Source organism: Pleurodeles waltl, chromosome 7 (genome assembly GCF_031143425.1).
Source record: "Pleurodeles waltl isolate 20211129_DDA chromosome 7, aPleWal1.hap1.20221129, whole genome shotgun sequence".
NCBI lineage: Eukaryota > Metazoa > Chordata > Amphibia > Caudata > Salamandridae > Pleurodeles > Pleurodeles waltl.
In genome coordinates this window covers 86,945,440-86,966,698 of record NC_090446.1, presented here as the reverse complement: position 1 = coordinate 86,966,698, position 21,259 = coordinate 86,945,440, and the positions used below count along the sequence as shown (strand labels likewise).

Sequence of the window (21,259 nt, the reverse complement as noted above, 5' to 3'; positions counted from 1 at the left end):
GACTACTCAGCCAATACCTGATCACACGACAAATTCCAAAAATTGTCATTAGAAATTGTTTTTGCAATTTGAACTATTTTTTCTAAATTCTTAAAAGACCTGCTAGGGCCTTGTGTTAGATCCTGTTTAGCATTTCTTTTAGAGTTTAAAAGTTTGGTAAAAGTTTGAATTAGAACCTAGAACTAGTTTTAGATTCTTAAAAAGTATTCCAACTTTTAGAAGCATAGGGCCTGATTCTAACTTTGGAGGACGGTGTTAAACCGTCCCAAAAGTGGCGGATATACCACCTACCGTATTACGAGTTCCATAGGATATAATGGACTCGTAATACGGTAGGTGGTATATCCGCCACTTTTGGGACGGTTTAACACCGTCCTCCAAAGTTAGAATCAGGCCCATAATGTCTAGTGCAGAGATGAATGTGGTGGAACTCGACACCACACCTTACCTCCATCTTAAGATGAGGGAGCTAAGGTCACTCTGTAAACTAAAGAAAATAGTAATGGGCCCCAGACCTTCCAAACTACAGCTCCAGGAGCTGTTGACAGAGTTTGAAAAGGCCAACCCCTCTGAGGATGGCAACACAGAGGATGATGATAGTGACTTGGAGGGTGATTCCCCCCTACCAGTCCTATCTAGGGAAGACAGGGCCTCTCAAGCCCTGACTCCAAGCATAATAGTCAGAGATGCTGGCTCCCTCACAGGAGGGACCAACCTCTCTGAAATCACTGAGGATAACTCCAGTGAAGAGGACATTCAGTTAGCCAGGATGGCCAAAAGATTGGCTTTGGAAAGACAGATCCTAGCCATAGAAAGGGAAAGACAAGAGATGGGCCTAGGACCCATCAATGGTGGCAGCAACATAAATAGGGTCAGAGATTCTCCTGACATGTTGAAAATCCCTAAAGGGATTGTAACTAAATATGAAGATGGTGATGACATCACCAAATGGTTCACAGCTTTTGAGAGGGCTTGTGTAACCAGAAAAATGAACAAATCTCACTGGGGTGCTCTCCTTTGGGAAATGTTCACAGGAAAGTGTAGGGATAGACTCCTCACACTCTCTGGAAAAGATGCAGAATCTTATGACCTCATGAAGGGTACCCTGATTGAGGGCTTTGGATTCTCCACAGAGGAGTATATGATTAGATTCAGGGGGGCTCAAAAATCCTCGAGCCAGACCTGGGTTGACTTTGTAGACTACTCAGTAAAAACACTAGATGGTTGGATTCAAGGCAGTGGTGTAAGTAATTATGATGGGCTGTGCAATTTATTTGTGAAAGAACACCTATTAAGTAATTGTTTCAATGATAAACTGCATCAGCATCTGGTAGACCTAGGACCAATTTCTCCCCAAGAATTGGGAAAGAAGGCGGACCATGGGGTCAAGACTAGGGTGTCCAAAACTTCCACAGGGGGTGACCAAAAGAAAGGGGTCACAAAACCTCCCCAGGGGAAAGGTGGTGAGACAGCCAAAAACAAAAATAGTAAAGAGTCTTCTACAGGCCCCCAAAAACCTGCACAGGCGGGTGGGCCCAGAGCCTCTTCACAAAGCAATCCTGGGTACAAGGGTAAAAACTTTTATCCCAAAAAGGCCTGGTGTCGTAGCTGTAGTCACTCTGGACACCAAACTGGAGACAAGGCCTGTCCCAAGAAAGATACCACTTCTAACTCCACTCCAGCTAAAACTGAAATGGCCAGTCTCCAAGTGGGATCAACAGTGTGCCCAGAGCAAATCAGGTGTCACACTGAAGCTACATTAGTCTCTGAGGGTGGGGTGGATTTAGCCACACTGGCTGCCTGGCCCCCTAACATGCAAAAATACAGGCAGCAGCTCTTAATTAATGGGACAAGTGTAGAGGGCCTGAGGGATACAGGTGGCAGTGTCACTATGGTGACAGAGAAACTGGTTTCCCCTGGCCAATACCTGGCTGGACAAACTTATCCAGTCACCAACGCTGACAATCAGACTAAAGTACATCCATGGCTATGGTAACTTTAGAGTGGGGAGGGGTCAATGGCCTGAAACAGGTGGTGGTCTCCTCAAATATCCCAGTAGACTGTTTGCTTGGAAATGACCTGGAGTCCTCAGCATGGGCTGAGGTAGAACTGAAAACCCATGCAGCCATGCTGGGTATCCCTGAACTGGTGTGTCTCAAGACAAGGACACAGTGCAAGGCACAGGGTGAAAAAGTAGAGCTGGAGTCTGGAAGAAAGGCCCAGCCTACCAAGAGAAAAGGAAAGTCAGCTGGGAAACCAGTTGCAACACAACAAGAAAAAGAGAACCTCTCTTCTCAGGAAGAAGTTCTGCCCTCTGAGGGAACTGAGCCTATGGAGCTGGAACCTTATCAGGTTGAGCTCTTAGGCCCAGGGGGACCCTCAAGAGAAGAGTTGTGTAAGGGACAAGAAACCTGTCCCTCTCTTGAAGGCCTTAGGCAGCAAGCTGCTGAAGAGTCCAAAGGCAAGAAAAATGGAACACATAGGGTCTATTGGGAAGATGGACTCCTGTACACTGAGGCAAGAGATCCCAAACCTGGTGCCACTAGGAGAGTGGTAGTGTCTCAGGCGTTCAGAGAGTTTATTCTGACCTTAGCCCATGATATTCCCCTTGCTGGGCATTTGGGACAAACCAAGACGTGGGAGACGTTAGCCAACCACTTCTACTGGCCCAACATGTCCCAGAAGGTTAAGGAGTTTTGCATCTCCTGTCCCACCTGTCAAGCCAGTGGTAAGACAGGTGGACATCCAAAGGCCCCCCTCATTCCACTTCCAGTGGTGGGGGTCCCCTTTGAAAGAGTGGGTGTGGACATAGTGGGTCCGCTTGAACCTCCCACAGCCTCAGGAAATATGTACATCCTAGTAGTAGTGGATCATGCTACTACGTATCCTGAAGCTATTCCCCTTAGGTCGACTACTGCCCCTGCAGTAGCCAAGGCCCTCATTGGTATCTTTACCAGAGTGGGCTTCCCTAAGGAGGTGGTGTCTGACAGAGGTACCAACTTCATGTCAGCATACCTGAAACACATGTGGAATGAGTGTGGAGTGACTTATAAATTCACTACACCATATCATCCACAAACTAATGGCCTTGTTGAGAGATTCAACAAGACATTAAAGGGCATGATCATGGGGCTCCCAGAAAAACTCAAAAGGAGATGGGATGTCCTCCTGCCATGTCTGCTTTTCGCTTACAGAGAAGTGCCTCAGAAGGGAGCAGGGTTCTCACCCTTTGAACTTCTGTTTGGCCACCCTGTGAGGGGACCACTTGCTCTTGTTAAAGAAGGCTGGGAGAGACCTCTTCATGAGCCTAAACAAGACATAGTGGACTATGTACTTGGCCTTCGCTCAAGAATGGCAGAGTACATGGAAAAGGCAAGTAAAAACCTTGAGGCCAGCCAACAGCTCCAGAAGTTTTGGTATGACCAAAAGGCTGCAATGGTTGAATTTCAACCAGGGCAGAAAGTCTGGGTTTTGGAGCCTGTGGCTCCCAGGGCACTTCAGGACAGATGGAGTGGGCCTTACCCAATCCTGGAAAAGAAGAGTCAGGTCACCTACCTGGTGGACCTAGGCACAAGCAGGAGCCCCAAGGGGGTGATCCATGTAAACCGCCTAAAACTCTTCCATGACAGGGCTGATGTGAATCTGTTGATGGTAACAGATGAGGACCAGGAAGCTGAGAGTGAGCCTCTCCCTGATCTCCTCTCATCAGACCCTAAAGATGGCTCAGTGGATGGAGTGATCTATTCAGACACCCTCTCTGGCCAACAGCAAGCTGACTGTAGGAAGGTCCTACAACAGTTTGCTGAGCTCTTTTCCCTAACCCCTGGTCAGATACACCTGTGTACCCATGATGTGGACACAGGAGACAGCATGCCTGTCAAAAACAAAATCTTCAGACAGTCTGATCAAGTTAAGGAAAGCATCAAGGTGGAAGTCCACAAGATGCTGGAATTGGGAGTAATTGAGTACTCTGACAGCCCCTGGGCTAGCCCAGTGGTCTTAGTCCCCAAACCTCACACCAAAGAAGGAAAGAGAGAGATGAGGTTTTGTGTGGATTACAGAGGCCTTAATTCTGTCACCAAGACAGATGCCCATCCCATTCCTAGAGCTGACGAGCTGATTGACAAATTAGGTGCTGCCAAATTCTTAAGTACCTTTGACTTAACAGCAGGGTACTGCAAATCAAAATGGCACCTGGAGCAAAAGAGAAAACAGCATTCTCCACACCTGATGGGCATTATCAGTTTACTGTTATGCCCTTTGGTTTAAAGAATGCCCCTGCCACCTTCCAAAGGTTGGTGAATCAAGTCCTTGCTAGGTTGGAGTCCTTTAGTGCAGCTTATCTTGATGATATTGCTGTCTTTAGCTCCAACTGGCAGGATCACCTAGTCCACCTGAAGAAGGTTTTGAAGGCTCTGCAATCAGCAGGCCTCTCTATCAAGGCATCCAAATGCCAGATAGGGCAGGGAACTGTGGTTTACTTGGGACACCTTGTAGGTGGAGGCCAAGTTCAGCCACTCCAGCCTAAGATCCAGACTATTCTGGACTGGGCAGCTCCAAAAACCCAGACTCAAGTCAGGGCATTCCTTGGCTTGACTGGGTACTATAGGAGGTTTGTGAAGGGATATGGATCCATTGTGACAGCCCTCACAGAACTCACCTCCAAGAAAATGCCCAAGAAAGTAAACTGGACTGTAGAATGCCAACAGGCCTTTGACACCCTGAAACAAGCTATGTGCACAGCACCAGTTCTAAAAGCTCCAGATTACTCCAAGCAGTTCATTGTGCAGACAGATGCCTCTGAACATGGGATAGGGGCAGTTTTGTCCCAAACAAATGATGATGGCCTTGACCAGCCTGTTGCTTTCATTAGCAGGAGGTTACTCCCCAGGGAGCAGCGTTGGAGTGCCATTGAGAGGGAGGCCTTTGCTGTGGTTTGTTCCCTGAAGAAGCTGAGACCATACCTCTTTGGTACTCACTTCCTAGTTCAGACTGACCACAGACCTCTCAGATGGCTGATGCAAATGAAAGGTGAAAATCCAAAACTGTTGAGGTGGTCCATCTCCCTACAGGGAATGGACTTTATAGTGGAACACAGACCTGGGACTGCCCATGCCAATGCAAATGGCCTTTCCAGGTTCTTCCACTTAGAAAATGAAGACTCTCTTGGGAAAGGTTAGTCTCATCCTCTTTCGTTTGGGGGGGGGGGGGGGGTTGTGTAAGGAAATGCCTCCTTGGCATGGTTACCCCCTGACTTTTTGCCTTTGCTGATGCTATGTTTTGAATTGAAAGTGTGCTGAGGCCTGCTAACCAGGCCCCAGCACCAGTGTTCTTTCCCTAACCTGTACTTTTGATTCCACAATTGGCACACCCTGGCATCCAGGTAAGTCCCTTGTAACTGGTACCCCTGGTACCAAGGGCCCTGATGCCAGGGAAGGTCTCTAAGGGCTGCAGCATATCTTATGCCACCCTGGGGACCCCTCACTCAGCACAGACACACTGCTTGCCAGCTTGTGTGTGCTGGTGAGAACAAAACGAGTAAGTCGACATGGCACTCCCCTCAGGGTGCCATGCCAACCTCACACTGCCTATGCAGTATAGATAAGTCACCCCTCTAGTAGGCCTTACAGCCCTAAGGCAGGGTGCACTATACCATAGGTGAGGGCACCAGTGCATGAGCACTGTGCCCCTACAGTGTCTAAGCCAAATCTTAGACATTGTAAGTGCAGGGTAGCCATAAGAGTATATGGTCTGGGAGTCTGTCAAACACGGACTCCACAGCACCATAATGGCTACACTGAAAACTGGGAAGTTTGGTATCAAACTTCTCAGCACAATAAATGCACACTGATGCCAGTATACATTTTATTGTAAAATACACCCCAGAGGGCACCTTAGTGGTGCCCCCTGAAACCTTAACCGACTATCTGTGTAGGCTGACTGGTTCCAGCAGCCTGCCACAACCGAGACATGTTGCTGGCCCCATGGGGAGAGTGCCTTTGTCACTCTGAGGCCAGTAACAAAGCCTGCACTGGGTGGAGATGCTAACACCTCCCCCAGGCAGGAGCTGTAACACCTGGCGGTGAGCCTCAAAGGCTCACCCCTTTGTTCCAGCACCGCAGGACACTGCAGCTAGTGGAGTTGCCCGGCCACGGCCCCCACTTTTGGCGGCAAGGCCGGAGAAAATAATGAGAACAACAGGGAGGAGTCACTGGCCAGTCAGGACAGCCCCTAAGGTGTCCTGAGCTGAAGTGACTCTAACTTTTAGAAATCCTCCATCTTGCAGATGGAGGATTCCCCAATAGGATTAGGGATGTGACCCCCTCCCCTTGGGAGGAGGCACAAAGAGGGTGTACCCACCCTCAGGGCTAGTAGCCATTGGCTACTAACCCCCCAGACCTAAACCTGCCCTTAAATTTAGTATTTAAGGGCTCCCCTGAACCTAAGACTTTAGATTCCTGAAACTACAAGAAGAAGAAGACTGCTGAGCTGAAAAACCCCTGCAGAGGAAGAACAGAAGACACCAACTGCTTTGGCCCCAGACTTACCGGCCTGTCTCCTGCCTTCCAAAGAAACCTGCTCCAGCTAAGCTTTCCAAGGGACCAGCGACCTCTGAATCCTCTAAGGACTTCCCTGCTTCAAGAAAGTCAAGAAACTCCTGAGGACAGCGGCACTGCTCCAAAAGAACTGCAACTTTGTTACAGAGGAGCAGATTTAAAGACCCCTGCAACTCCCCGCAAGAAGCGTGAGACTTGCAACACTGCACCCGGCGACCCCGACTCGACTGGTGGAGAACCAACACCTCAGGGAGGACCCTCCGGCGACTCCAAGACCGTGAGTAACCAAAGTTGTCCCCCCTGAGCCCCCACAGCGACGCCTGCAGAGGGAATCCCCCGGCTCCCCCTGACCGCGACTGCCTGACTCTGAAATCCCGACGGCTGGAAAAGACCCTGCACCCGCAGCCCCCAGCACCTGAAGGAACGGAACTTCTGTGCAGGAGTGACCCCCAGGAGGCCCTCTCCCTTGCCCGGGTGGTGGCTACCCCGAGGAGCCCCCCCCTTGCCTGCCTGCACCGCTGAAGAGATCCCTTGGTCTCTCATTGAAAACCATAGAAAACCCGACGCGTGTTTGCACACTGCACCCGGCCGCCCCCGCGCTGCTGAGGGTGTACTTTTTGTGCTGACTTGTGTCCCCCCCGGTGCCCTACAAAACCCCCCTGGTCTGCCCTCCGAAGACGCGGGTACTTACCTGCTGGCAGACCGGAACCGGGGCACCCCTTTCTCCATTGAAGCCTATTTGTTTTGGGCACCTCTTTGACCTCTGCACCTGACCGGCCCTGAGCTGCTGGTGTGGTGACTTTGGGGTTGCTCTGAACCCCCAACGGTGGGCTACCTTGGACCAAGAACTGAAACCTGTAAGTGACTTACTTACCTGTGAAACCTAACAAAACTTTACCTCCCCCAGGAACTGTGAAAATTGCACTGTGTCCACTTTTAAAACAGCTTAATGTGTTTTATGTAAAAAGTATACATGCTAATGTACTGATTCAAAGTTCCTAAAGTACTTACCTGCAATACCTTTCAAATGAGATATTACATGTAGAATTTGAACCTGTGGTTCTTAAAATAAACTAAGAAAATATATTTTTCTATAACAAAACCTATTGGCCTGGATTTGTCTCTGAGTGTGTGTTCCTCATTTATTGCCTGTGTGTATGTACAACAAATGCTTAACACTACTCCTTTGATAAGCCTACTGCTCGACCACACTACCACAAAATAGAGCATTAGTATTATCTCTTTTTGCCACTATCTTACCTCTAAGGGGAACCCTTGGACTCTGTGCATACTATTCCTTACTTTGAAATAGTGCATACAGAGCCAACTTCCTACACTACCACTTTACCAAGCAGAGACAGACGAGGACACTCTGAACGTAGGGTGTTGTTAACATCACGTTTGAAGCTCTTGCGCAATTTCTCTTGGACATAATGGGCTACTTCTGCGCAAGGAACCCACTCAATGGACCTGAGATGAATGATGTTCTCTGGCTCAAAAAGCAGATTGCGCCCTGCAGCTTCTGGTACCTCAGTAGAGGAATGGTGTGATTTTCGCTTCTTTTTGCAAGGTTCATCATCAGATTTGTCAGAATCTGTGGCATGAGCGGAATTGTCGAAGGAGGTATCTCCTGAACGAGGAACCAATTTAATCCCCGAAGGGACTTCAAAGTCAGCACTTCGATATTCATGATCTCTGATTACAGAGGCTGTCATCTGCGCTAAAATATCAGCGGATGAAGAACCACCAACCGAGAGTCTCAACTGGTACTCAGATTCTTGAAGGGGTACCTGGGAAACATTTTGACTGGAGCCTCCAGGCAATTCTCAATTGCCAAATCTCACCAATGATTGAGTAAAGGGTTTAAGGGCCTTGATTAATGCCCAATTCACGTAATCTTGCACATGATAACTTAGTGCTTCCACAAGACGCCTTCCCATTTGATATTCTTCTTGATTTTCCTGCAGATCAAACTGAGGATCCTCCTCATCGGCATATGCTTGTTAATGAGGAGAGGGAGGGATTCAGGGGGGTTGCCCCAAGCAGGTATTATAATTTAAGTGTGTTAGGAGGAACCAAAACACACAATATTATCAAATTTGTAGATTTAAACGTGGAGGGAGTTCCTGCATTATTCTAGGCAAAGCCTTCTCTTGTTTTTTTTGCCCCGTCGGGCATTCTGGGACCAGAAATACAGCCGGTACACACCAGCGCACGATCTGCCGTTCAGAAGGATAAAGATTTTCCAATTCAGCTCTCAAGAGCATGCGCGAGCAGTGAAATATAAAGAGAACTACGTCCTCTACGGAGAAGACGCTCTCCCAGCCCCCCTCCACAAAGCGTTCTAGCTAATAAACTGGGAAGCACAAAAAAACTGTTTGTCATCAAGCAATAAAACTTGTGCTTAAAAAAAAGAGCTGCTACGCGATTAAACAGTAATTAAATAAATTACATTGTACTTATCTTGGCTGCAGCAGCAAAGAAAGAGGAAGGACTTTGTTGATTCAGGATTATATAGAGCTAGGACGCCTTGTAATTGGACAGTTAAGGGCTGGGGCTCATGGGATATGTAGTTTAAAGTTTTATTATGTTGTACTTTACGACAGTAAAGAAAGAGAAGTATAATCTGAAGCCTCCAGTCCTGACATAGAATTGAGAGCGTTGGCACCTCCCCTACCCCTGCGAAGGTGAATGTGAGTGGCACGAGGGGTCCTAATCCCGCTTCAGTATCCAGTGTTTCTACAGGGCAATTTGAATTGTGATGAAGACCTGCCTCGGGAGCAGCTTCTGTGACTCCCGGAGTGGGAACGGGCCCGAAAGTTGGATTTGGACCGCAACTTAGAATGGTCTCAGTGAGGAGTCTTCTTATGCTTGCCGATGTAAACTTTCGCCTCACGGTCCCAGACGTCCCTCTGGTTTGTCAACGTGCAATCACTACAGGCCTTAGCGTGGTGGTTCGACCCCAAAAACCACAAGCACCCTTAATGGGGATCTGTCACAGATATTTGTTTGCGACAGTCCCTAAAGTTCTAAAAGCCTGTTGTTTTAGCAGGTGACATCACTTGCTCCCTGGAGAAAATGTTGAAAATATCGAGGTAAGTGTCTTTGACAGACGAGAGAGCGGGTTTCAGATCGGTGTCGGTGGCGTGAAAAGAAAGGAACAGATGTTAGCATGCAGGATTGGAGCCTGGTGGCAAGAACTTCACACTTCATTCCCAGAGCAGAACGGCGTCACTATGGAGCGCTTGGTGCCACATACTGACACGCTGAGGAGCTGCAAAAACTTTTCTGGAACTAGTCTGATGCCTGTAAATATTCAATAAGTGAGGAATCTGTGGCTAGAAGTCTGTATCAGAAATTGAAGTTTTAAAGGATAGTGAAGTATCAAGTTTCTTTAAAAGCCTATGTTGGACTCCAGGCCAAGTAATAGTTCATTTTTAATGAATGTGTCCCTCACCTACCCCCTGACCTCTTTAGCTAGTCAAAGGAGTCCACTTTGAACATGTTTGGTTAAATCCTATGAATGTGGTGGTATGCAGATACTGCACAAATGTAGATTTGTTTGTGAAAATTTCCATTTATTTGTAATAACGTGCACTGATTTGGGAAAATATTTTACGGGCAGTGATCTGCGCAACAGGTGCTGCTGCACCTGCCGCACATGGGCATTAACGACGGCTCCATATTGAGCTGTCGGCAATGTCCCGGCCCAGTAGAATGTTTATTATTCGTCCGGCGGGGTCTCAAAGGGGCAGACGGTCTGTGATAAGACCGCCAGCATTAACACGGCGGGGATTCCTGCTGTGTTCATAATGACCCCCTATGTGTCTTATGTAGTAATATATGGTTGCAAAATACTGTTCGCTGTTGGCGACCACTAAACATTTTAAGAACCGACCAAAGTACTAGTACATTGGTTGTTAAAAAACATTAGTTGAGGGTCGGACCCCGACCGACCTCATGCACATTAATAAGGTAGGTTACTAATTCCGACTCACTACAATTCATTGTCATCACAGGGATGAAGTCATGCTGTGTTCAGCAGACCACCAGCTCTGTGATTGCTGTTAAATAAAGATATAATTTTTTTTTTTTAATTTAGGTCGATTTCCTTAAAGAAATACCAGACTGCTACCTACTCCTAAAACATATTTTTTCAACATTTACAAATAGGAAGTGATCCCTTCAGGACCCCTTCCCGTTTGTAAATGGGTTGCCACTACCTTTGTGTAGTTGGTAAGATGTGAATGTTTTGTGACTGGATTTCAGTCGCAAAACATTAATGCATACCATAAGTAATGTGTATTGTGAAGGGATGCCCTGAAGATAGCTGTTCCAAATAAGGATTCGGTATGGTTTCCTTAACCCATTTACCGATTCGGAAAACCTTTTCTGGATGGCTAGATGGGATTGGTACATTTGAAAAAAGGTTTTGGCACTCACAAACCTCCTGACTCACCAAATCAGAGGGTTTGCAAAGGTTAAAACCCTTTGTACATCTGAACCTCGTTTGTTCTGCGCATGTTTCAGGCACCTAGAAATCCAGACCTTGTTTGAACCACTTTTAGACTAAAAAATATTCAGATCGGTTTGAACACAAGCTTTTTTCGTCCAGCAAGCTGATATATGCAGAAGGTCCCTTGTCAAAATGATTGCTCAAGGGTTTGTAGCTTGGAGTTGGCTTGTAGGTACCTCCAATCGAGAACTCACTTGACTTCAAATACTAATCCCGACAAACAATGCTGTACATCTGGTTGTGACCAGCTTCCAGACCAGTGCAGATCCTCTTGAGTTTTATCCAGGGATTTCTTGGCATGGATTTCAGTTTTTGTGTACACAGTATTGATTAAAGTACTAAAGATGGCCTATGGAGAGCACCCATAATTTCATGTTACCTCAAACATAACTTAAATTCAAATGAAAGTCTTGCTCAATCGCTTCTACATCTGTATATCTCCAGTGTAATCAAAGAAACAACTTTATGCTAAAGAGAGACCATGAAACCAGAAATGTATCTGTTAGAAAGATAAACTTCTAAGGGTCTCATTTAGCGTTTGGCAGGTGGGCTGCCAAAAGACTGTGGCAGTGGTGGCACCACTCCTCACCTCGCCAAATTCAAAGTTTCCCGCTGCATCAGTATTTGTTTCACCAAAGCGTCTCCTGCCTTCATGACAGAAGTCTCTTTTAAAGGAAAAAGTGACAGTGGTCTACCTTGCTGTGATGCCACATTTTTTATTTACCTAAGACAGACACCAACACAGAGGTTTGTCTTTCCTAACTTAAAAAAATGAATGCCCCAAATACTTTAGAAGTTGCCTCTCCAAGCATGGGGGACATTTGGGAATTTTTACTGCCAGGGATGGCAATGGTGATTACAGCAAGTCAGTACAAGAAAAAAGCCTACAAACGGGGTGTTGGCGGGCCATGCTATGTAGGTTGGCCCCATGACATTATGTACAATTAATTGATGCCTCTCTGTAAAGGTTTTCCCCACAGCAGTGACTGAGACAGTTCTGCCATTGGGAAAACTGCTGTGCTCCCACTTGTAAATGAGGTATACATCAAGGAGGTGTGCGGCCAGGAAATCAGCTTTTTTTTATTTTTGTTCACCTATCTCCTAATACTGAGACCTCTAAATAAGGTCCTAAGTGCTTTCATAGTAATACTATAGCTGGAGGTTTATTCCCTTACGAAGAATTCTTAAATAAAATTGAAAATTCAGAAAGTATCACATGTTTACCTCTCTCCCTCTCTCTCTTTTTCCACAGACAATCTCCCTCTATCGCATCAGCCACCAGCAGTGAGTCAGGAGCCAATGAGGACACAGAGAACTCGGACCGTGATATGCCTTCCGAAAGCTCCACGAGATGAGGTACACAGCAAGAGGATCAGCCTCCAGAGGGGAACATAGACTTGCACATCCTGGGATTCTTGGCCAAAGAATGAAGGGACATCATTTCTGGAGGTCTTCCTTCTAAATATCTCTGAGGTCTTTCATGGGTCCTGCCAAGGATGTTTACTGAACTATAACAGACGATTTCCCTTCTGAGTACAGTTAATGATCCTCACCTCAGCTCTGCTGAGAATTTCTTACAGTATTGTTGAGGATTCTCTCCTGAGTATTGCCAAGAATTCTCTCACGAGTATTGAAGAGGATTTTCTTCTGAGTATTGTTGATGGTACAATCCAGATAAAGCTGAAGATTCAATGATAAAAACAGCTGAGGATTTTTCCTCCATAGCATTAAGGAGTGACCACAGGGAGTACCTCAACAGTATCACTAAGCAATGCTTCCAAACTATCGTTAAGGATTCCATATGGGGATCGTTGAGGAGTCATAAGTATCACAACGTTTTTTTTCTCCAGAGTATCTCTGAGGATTCTTCCTGAATGTGTATCACTGAGCATTGTTTCTGAGCAATGCTGAGAATTCTCCCTATTTATTACTAAGCATTGATCATTATGTGTTGTCATGGAAAGAGCTTGCTTTGTTCCCAATACCACTCCAGGGTAGAGACCTCATCTTATCCATAATCTCAGGCCTGGAGCTTCAGACCAGATTCTGAGCACTGGTCAAGTTTCTAAGTCTCACTTGAGGTCCTGAAGTCAACTCTTAACTCCAGAGGACAGGTGGAGGGCCTGAGCCACTCGTGAGGTCCTGGTCTTTTGCTGAAGTCCTTGCCCCCACTTTAAGTACTGGCACCCAGTTTAAGTCCTGAAAGTCAGCTGAGTCTTGTGTCCTGGTGGAGGCCTTGATATCTGCCAGTGATTAGGTTCAAGAGGCCCCTGTGTCCTAAACTTGGTGGGGGACCAGAGGCACACTTAAGGTACCAGGGACCAACTGTTGTCCAAAGATGAGGTTAAGGTCAGGTGGTTGGCTGATGTCTTGAGGCCCATTTTTAGGTGCCAAGATTAGATTAAGTTGTGAAACATGGCCATAGATTTAAGACGGAGTCAAGGTCCTCATCGGGTTGGACTGCCAGAGTAGGAATTGACATTTTTTTAACTATGTGGGGCAAGTCAAGCCCTTTTTCTACTCTGCAGTAACAAATCACATCCATGCACAAACCATATACAGAGCAGGGCTCTTCATCCCTCGGGCCCGAATTACACCCAAGAAAGGGAAGCTGATAAAGGGATTAGGAGCTGGGTTTGGGATAGCTGCACAGGCAAATTGCCAATCTCCACAATATTTATCCCTGCCTGATACCTTTCTTCCTCCTCCCCACCATGTTTATTCTCCCTCACTCCCATTTACGAAGCCTCCCATTTAATTTTCTGTATTATCCATTATATTGTCTTATTTTCTGTTTTTCCCTCTTGTGCTCTCTTCCTAGTGTTGTTCATTCCCTTCCCTCCTACCACTTCCTTTCTATCCATTTATCCTAATTTCCACTGCCTGCCTTCTTTGTATCTCACTTTCCTTCTCTCCTTTTTCCCTTACCCTCAATTAAAGCTCCTCTTGTCTAATCTCTTAGGCCCATATTTATACTTTTTTTTAGCGCCGCACGTGCGTCATTTTGTTTTAGCAGAAACGGCGCAAACTTGCAAAATACAATTGTATTTTATAAGTTTGCGCCGTTTTTGCGTCAAAAAGCGGCGCAAATGCAGTGCTAAAAAAGTATAAATATGGGCCTTAGTGTGTTATAAGATCAGTACTGATAAACTGAAACGAATGACAGATGAGGGGAAAGTACAGAATAGAGAGGGTGGAGAAGGAGACTATAGCTAGAGGTAAAGAGGGAGGGCAAGAGGAGAGGGTGAGAGAAAAAGATAAGGTGCAAAGAGAATATCTTACAGAAATTCAGAAATAGGAAGAAGAGAGTATCGATAAAGAGAAGTAGAAGTAAAAGAGGCAAATGGACAAGCTGAAAGGAACGTGGAAGAGACGATACATAAGACATTATTTTTACACTGTCCTTCAAAAAGTTCTGTCCTTTGTGGATGAAGATAAATCAAGTTGATTGCCAAATTTGATTGGAAATGGCCATACCAGTTGATGATACCTTGACATCATGTAGGCTATGTACCTAAACTACGTGCTGGAGCAGCTCTTGTCGCCTGGTCTAGGCCCTACAGTTGGCGCAGCCCTGTTGGTTTCACCTCACGCCATAATTACATTTTAACTCGCATCTTGGCTTTGTCTACCGTTGAGCACTTTTTTCACTGAATTGCTGCAGCTGTGTTGGCAAGGTGGCCTGCGATGTTTGTCTGTAGGCTCTGTGATTGACAAATTATCTTGTATAGTACGACATTCGAAATGTTATGCAGCAGATCGCCTTATTTTTATTGTCTGCATATTTGATATAATGCAGACCTCGCTCCAAAGTGCAATGGAACATGTTTACTGCAGCCCCCTATTGCCATTACAAAATAGGCATGCAGAAGAGATTTTAAAGTAAAGGTGTGGTTACCTGTAAACTCCTTTGAGTCGTGACTTCCACATATTTATTGTGAATCCTCATCCAATTGCGTGTAGGCACGTTGAATACTGATTGTGTGTACATGCTGTGCCAGGTAAGCACACAAATCTGGAACCATAGGAGCAGATACGTGTTCGGGTATAAACTGAATTTACAGTATGTTTACTGTGACAAACTTTCACTATCACACCTGGCTTTCAAACTGGCGTTAAGGGGGACAACAGGTCTAAGAACTGCACTAGCTTTAATATTCAGATGTGGAAGGGACACGTACTTCCATTTACATAAAGGATGAGGAAGCGGTCACACTCACAAAAAAAGGATGCTTTCCATGTATATGCTTGCAGAATGCTGTTGGTCTTCCAAGCCGCCAGAGTATCGTGCCTTCCTGAAGATGCACATCGGTGTGGTTGGATGACATCATCCTGGTTGCTCCTAAATACCGTTCCCTGTTAAGGCCCCAGCCTTTTGCTAAAATCCTTGCTGCTACTGGCCTGGCCCCCATTGTCGACGTCGGAAGTAAGCCACAGAGTTGTAACTCACTGGAAATTGGTTCCACACCCCCATGATCGAGTACTTTCTGAAGAGAGGACACCTTCCTCAGCCTGATGTATTGCTTTGTTATGGGACAGTATGAAGCTTGTATTTAGTCTGTGAATTGACGTCTCAGCTGTGATTTTTGGGTCAAGGAAGCGTCGGACGATTACAAGCCTGTGCCGGGAAAGTGTATACTTATAAAATGTCCCCATCTCGTGTGTAACAACCTCGCTCTATCTTGGGATTTTTACCCAAAAGCAATTTGTAATCATGGACTTACACTTTCACTTTACCCGTTAAAACTATAGGTTTTCACGGTGCAAAATGCAAAGTATCGTTGTCTAAAAAGTCTGGTCTTGCTAAAGGTAGCACACAAAGCATGGGGCCACTTGGCAGCTGCGATGGAGACCAGGGAGAGAAAGGAGAGAGGGCAGACAGACAGGAAATACTAAATGGAGGGGAGGAAGGCGGCCAGGGAAAGAAAAGGCAAGAGAAGAAGGGTGACTGAGATAGAAATGACAGGGAGAGGGAAAGCCTACAACAGAAAAGACCACATGTACAAACCTTTTTGCCAGTCGCAAATGGGGCGATTCACAGAAACGGCCCGTTTGATAAAACAAAAAACGCACTTTGGTATGTAGAAAATTCTATTTGCAATTCGGTAGCCTATTACCGAATTGCAAATTGGGTTTGCGATTCGGTATTAGGAAGGGACGTCTTTGCGATGTCCCTTTCTAATACCGAATTGCAGTGGTATGTGTAAATGTTTTGCAACCAAAATGGAATGCAAAAGATTTGCAATTTACCGCCAAATTTGATTTGGGGCTGTCCATACGCAAATGGGTCACCCTTCCTCTTTGTGAATGTTTGTAAAAGCATTTTTTAAGAGCAGGTAGTGGTCCCACCAACTACTGCCTACTCTTTAAAAATGAAGAGTAAACTTTTCATTTTTCTTTTTTAAATGCATCCTGTTTTTATTTAAGGAAAAAGGGCTGCATTTAAAAAATTAACGTTTGCTTTATTCAAAAACAATTACAGACATGGTGGTCTGCTGACCCCAGGAGACCACCATCTCTTTGATCTTTGCGATTCCCAGTGGGTCGCAAACCAAAGCCTCCCTCATTAATATTCATGAGGTAGGTTTATTTGCCCCTCTATTAGGAATCGTAAAATGTGTAAATGATGCATTTATACTTTGCCGTTAATGGAGACTTGAAAAGCATGAAAGAAGGGGATTCAAACAATAGTGAGAGAAGATGTAGGGAGTGGGAAGTACAAGTGGATGGTGAAATAAAAGTTTCATACACAGGCTTTCAGAGTAGATATGTATTTGTCTTTTAGAGAGTGAGAGAGAGAAAGAGAAGTACGTGAGGCAGGAGAATGGTTCGAGAGTGACATCTTCCTATCTTAATCATGAAAAAGATGCTTGCTCACCCCATAGTCAGCGCTATTCGTATTTCATCCTAGAGAGAGAGAGAGGGGGGGGTCTTCCTGTCTACCATATTTGTGCGATCTCTTAAATCTCACGTCTCATTAACTAGCACCACCCTTTAGAGGAAGAACGTTCTTCCTTCGTTTCCCAAAGAGAGAGAGATCTTGCCAATTGCCCCAGTGGATTCTGCAAACTGCCTGGAAGCACTTGTAAGCTTTGCTGAGCCGTATGCGGCGTGTTACAGTGTACCTAGAAATGTTAATAAAGTGTACAAATATACATATCACAGCAAAGCACTGGCCTCGCCTCTAATTGGACAAATGTGACTAATCTTCCTGTCATCTGTTTCTGGTATGGGTGGGCTGCTTTTACCCCGAGTAACAGTGTGCATCATATCGCAGAGAGGGAACATTGAGATGTGACACCGCTCTGCGAGTTCCTGGGACACCTCTGAGCTGCACAGGTAGGTCTGTCGGGGATGCTGTTTATATGTGAGTCAAAGCAACAAGTTTTGTGTTTGAGTACTGGATGCTGCAGGCGGCTGTCAGTGTGTGTTATTGTTAAGTAGCACTTGAAAAGGGCAGTGTCTGGCACTAGTATGGTATTGCATCGCCTTTCGGTAATCATAAATGTTTTCCAGTTTTGTGGACATTCTAACAGCACAGCTCCAATCCAGTTCTGGACACCTCCATCTTTTCAATCACTCCCCAAGGCCTAGGGCTCGGACAGTTCGCATTCAATCATTGCTGCACCCAGCGGGTTCTCTCACAAGGCCCTTCTACGGTACCTGGAGCAGTTGGTTGTTACTAGGCAGTGCCCTATGTGGTCAATATTGCTCAGCACAGGAGTGTCAGGCCCTTTGTAATAGTGCACTCCACCTGGAAAACCAAGTTATTCCCATTCCTCACTTAACTCTGTCAAGGTAGCACAGTCAAGGCTTACTCTTAACACTCAATGTCCTGTCAGGGTGTTCTTCTGCACTATTGACCACCACTATATAAAAAAGCATATCCTTTCTGTGTTTCCCAGGGGCAGAAACAAGAAGACAGCAAGGCCCTGCTCTCCGAGTCCCCTGACTTCGACTGGGAGATCTATATCCTCAACCAAGCACCACATAATGCATCAGGCTCGGGGCAGAAGACCAGGGTTACACCATGTGCAACACAACAGTGGAGCCTCAAGGTCACCTTCAAGCACTAAGCAGCCAAATCCCACAGGAATCAGGCATCGAGCCCACAGCTGAGCTGAAAGAGGCATAAACATTTGAGTCCCTAACCTTCAGCGGATACATTGTAAATTCCAAAGGCTTTTTTGATGTTGAGTAAAGCCCCACCAGAGGACACAGAACCCCGACCATATCCATCGCACTCTTGTTACCTAAAAGCCTCACTCTGTACTGAAGCCATCAGAAACCAGCATCACTAACCAAAGTCAGAGCAGAAGGCTCCTTCGAGGTTTAACAACTCAGCGGGGTCAATCTTCAAAAACTTCAAGCTGTCCTGTATGAAAAACAGAAGAAACTCCTTAATCACCATGGCAAAGTACTGGCCCAGGGTCTGGCTCCAGGACTTATCTCCCTTCCGGAAAAGAGACACCTTGCCTTGGAGGAAGAATCTAATTTCATTCCGCTACACTATCAAGCCTCAAAAGGTTTAGACAAGCCGCTTTTAGCCTTACACGCTTTCCACCACTACCACACCTCCTCCGCAACCTTCTCCTTTGCCTCCACATTCCCCGCCACCAGACACACAGGATGTCAACTCCAACCCAGGTAGACCTTACTTCCCACGGGACACCTTGAAGGAGCCTTTTAGCAGAGATCTTCCTATTTAGCAGAGATCCTCCTATCAGTCCTACCAGCAACGCTTTTAGGCCTCCAAACAGTGTAAATCATGGATACTCTCAAACCTTCCCAGGTGCCACAAGTTTTTGTTAGTAATGTGACCGAGGGCAGCATGGATGCTAGCAGGGTGCAGGTTTGTGGGGGTGAGTGAAAGGGGGGATAAAGAGTGCTGGGGGCTGGCAGTATGGTGGACGTAGGGGAAGTGAAGAATATACATTTAGTGGCTGAACTGCACAATGTGAAATCATAAAACCTGCGATTAATCCGTGCGTCCCCACTTTACCAAATTGTATGATCCTAGGCAATTGTTTTATTTCACCTTTCCTCCTTTTTCTTCATTATTGCATGTAATGAAACCTCAAAATACATGACTTCAGGATATGCAATGTCTAAAACCTTCTCCTGTGTTTGATTTAATAAACTATAATGTTGTTCATGTATAATAGGAACCCAGGCCATCCAAAGGGTGACAACTGATTTGCCTCAGTTCACTGCTGGCATTGGTTTCATTGTGGGGGCAGGGGGGATATTAATGTTTTTGAATTTATGTTTGAAAACAGTCGCTTAAAAAGAAAATATTTCTCAATGCACTGATATAATCTGATGTACTAAGGGGAAACATCTCTGCATGTTAATGAAATACAATTTTTTTTTTTTTTTTAAGAGACCTTATCATGTTTTACACTTTTGCTGCAATAGGTCTTTAAATATGAAGGTGTTTCTAAAGTTAAAGGTGCATGACAACCTAGTTACTGCCTTTCTTTGCCTTCAATTAATGTTTAAATGAAGGCTTGCCTAATTATTTAACATCTTTTTAATCATTGTGCTGAGTCGAGTAAACAGCAGCCCAGTGCTGCTGTTGACCAGGGGCCGCATGGAAAGGTCAGGAGGGCCGCATGCGGCCCAAGGGTCATACTTTGAGTATCTCTGGTCTAAATCCTATTAAAGGGAAGCCTAGAGAGGCAATGGGAGTGTGAAATGTGGCGGCTGCACCGCAGTAGTTTCTTTGCTACATAACAGTGACTGCCCTTCCTTTCCCCATCACATTTGTGGGGATGAAGGATTATGCATTTTCTGTCACACTGGAAAAGCATTACATCAGACCAGTGGGTGCTCTCTAATTGCGAGAGAAAGGTACTGCCTGGAATTTCAACCCCCCTCCCTTCCCACACCATCATATACTGGGTTCAGATCACCTTCCTCTTCTGAAGGAAAAGTCGCAGGCACTCCTAACAAAGGGCATCAAAGAACCAATGAGGAGAAGGGATGCACTCCCTTGATTTTGTCCTTCCAAAAAAAAAAAGATGGCTCAGTCCGTCTGATCGACCTCCAACCATTAAACAAAGTTAATCTCTGAAGAATGGTTTCACATGGTCACCCTACAAGGTGTCATCCCCACTGCAGCGCCAAGGCAACTTTATGTCGGTGCTGGACCTGAAAAGCCCATACCCCCATCCCTATACACCCAGTGGACTTGCTTTGAGGTAAGTGGAAGACACTACCAGTTTAATGTGGTGCCCTTTGGAGTTACTACAGCTCCAAGGGTGTTTACAAAGTGTCTGGGAGTCATAGGCCATATGCACAGGAATGCCATTCACATGTTTCCATCTTTAGGCAATTGGTTGATAAAGAGCATCAGTAAACACAGTGCTTAGCATGCACTGAGCTAGCAGTGCCTTTACTTCACAACCTAGCTTTTACCATCAATGCATTAGTCACATCTTCAACACCAACACATTCAGCCCTTTGTCAGTTCTATTCTAAATGCGGAAACAGACAAAGCATATTTCAAGCAATTGAGGATATTAGCATTCCAAAATCTCCTGCCTCTTTTGGAACTGTTTTGGAATGATGGCTTTGGGTATAGTGACTGCACCAAACACCAGGATACACATGCGCCCAGTACAAGAGTGCCTCTCATGGTAGTGGACAGAAGCGGAAAGGCATTGGGAGGATGCAGTGCTGGTAACGATCAAGTCCAAGCATTCTCCCTTTCAGTGGAACAGCAACAACCTGTTACTCTGCAGGAAATTCCTAGAACTCCTTCCACAGGTGACCATCCCCAGTGATGCCTTTTTGGTCAGGTAGGGAGCTTACATCCACCAGATGACAATTCAAGGCGCTTGGGCTCCAAAGCACTGGGGCTGTCACATCAACCATGCAGAATTTTAACCACCAAGGTAGCATTCAGAGGCTTTCTCCAACTTCTATGAGGCGAAAAAGGTAATCATAAAATTAGACAACATGACAGCTATGATCGACATCCAGAAGTGGGGTTAGATGGGCAAGCTTTCTTACATGACACAGGAGATCTGGCATAAGACACCTAAAAAAAACATTCACTGCATCTCCCAGGAATAGAGAACGATTTTACAGATCACCTCTGCAGACTAACCAAGATGTCCATGAATGGGAACTCCACCCGCAAGTCCTCCAAAAATGCTTCAAACACTGGGCAACTACCACA

At 45.8% G+C, this 21,259-nt stretch overlaps 1 protein-coding gene across 5 annotated transcripts in view; it reads left to right on the top strand.

Moving 5' to 3' along the window:
- Positions 1–19,540, top strand: part of IFFO1 (intermediate filament family orphan 1) — a 237,387-nt gene extending 217,847 nt beyond the window's left edge. For 3 of the 5 annotated variants that reach the window (XM_069243101.1, XM_069243099.1, XM_069243098.1), the window contains one exon: positions 12,326–17,242. In XM_069243101.1, the coding sequence (XP_069099202.1) occupies positions 12,326–12,428 (103 nt within the window). In that variant the 3' untranslated portion in view covers positions 12,429–17,242. Of the gene's footprint in view, positions 1–12,325; positions 17,243–17,978 lie in introns of those variants that run through there. The other 2 variants (XM_069243097.1, XM_069243100.1) reach the window with 1 other exon arrangement.
- Positions 19,541–21,259: the final 1,719 nt, after the last annotated feature.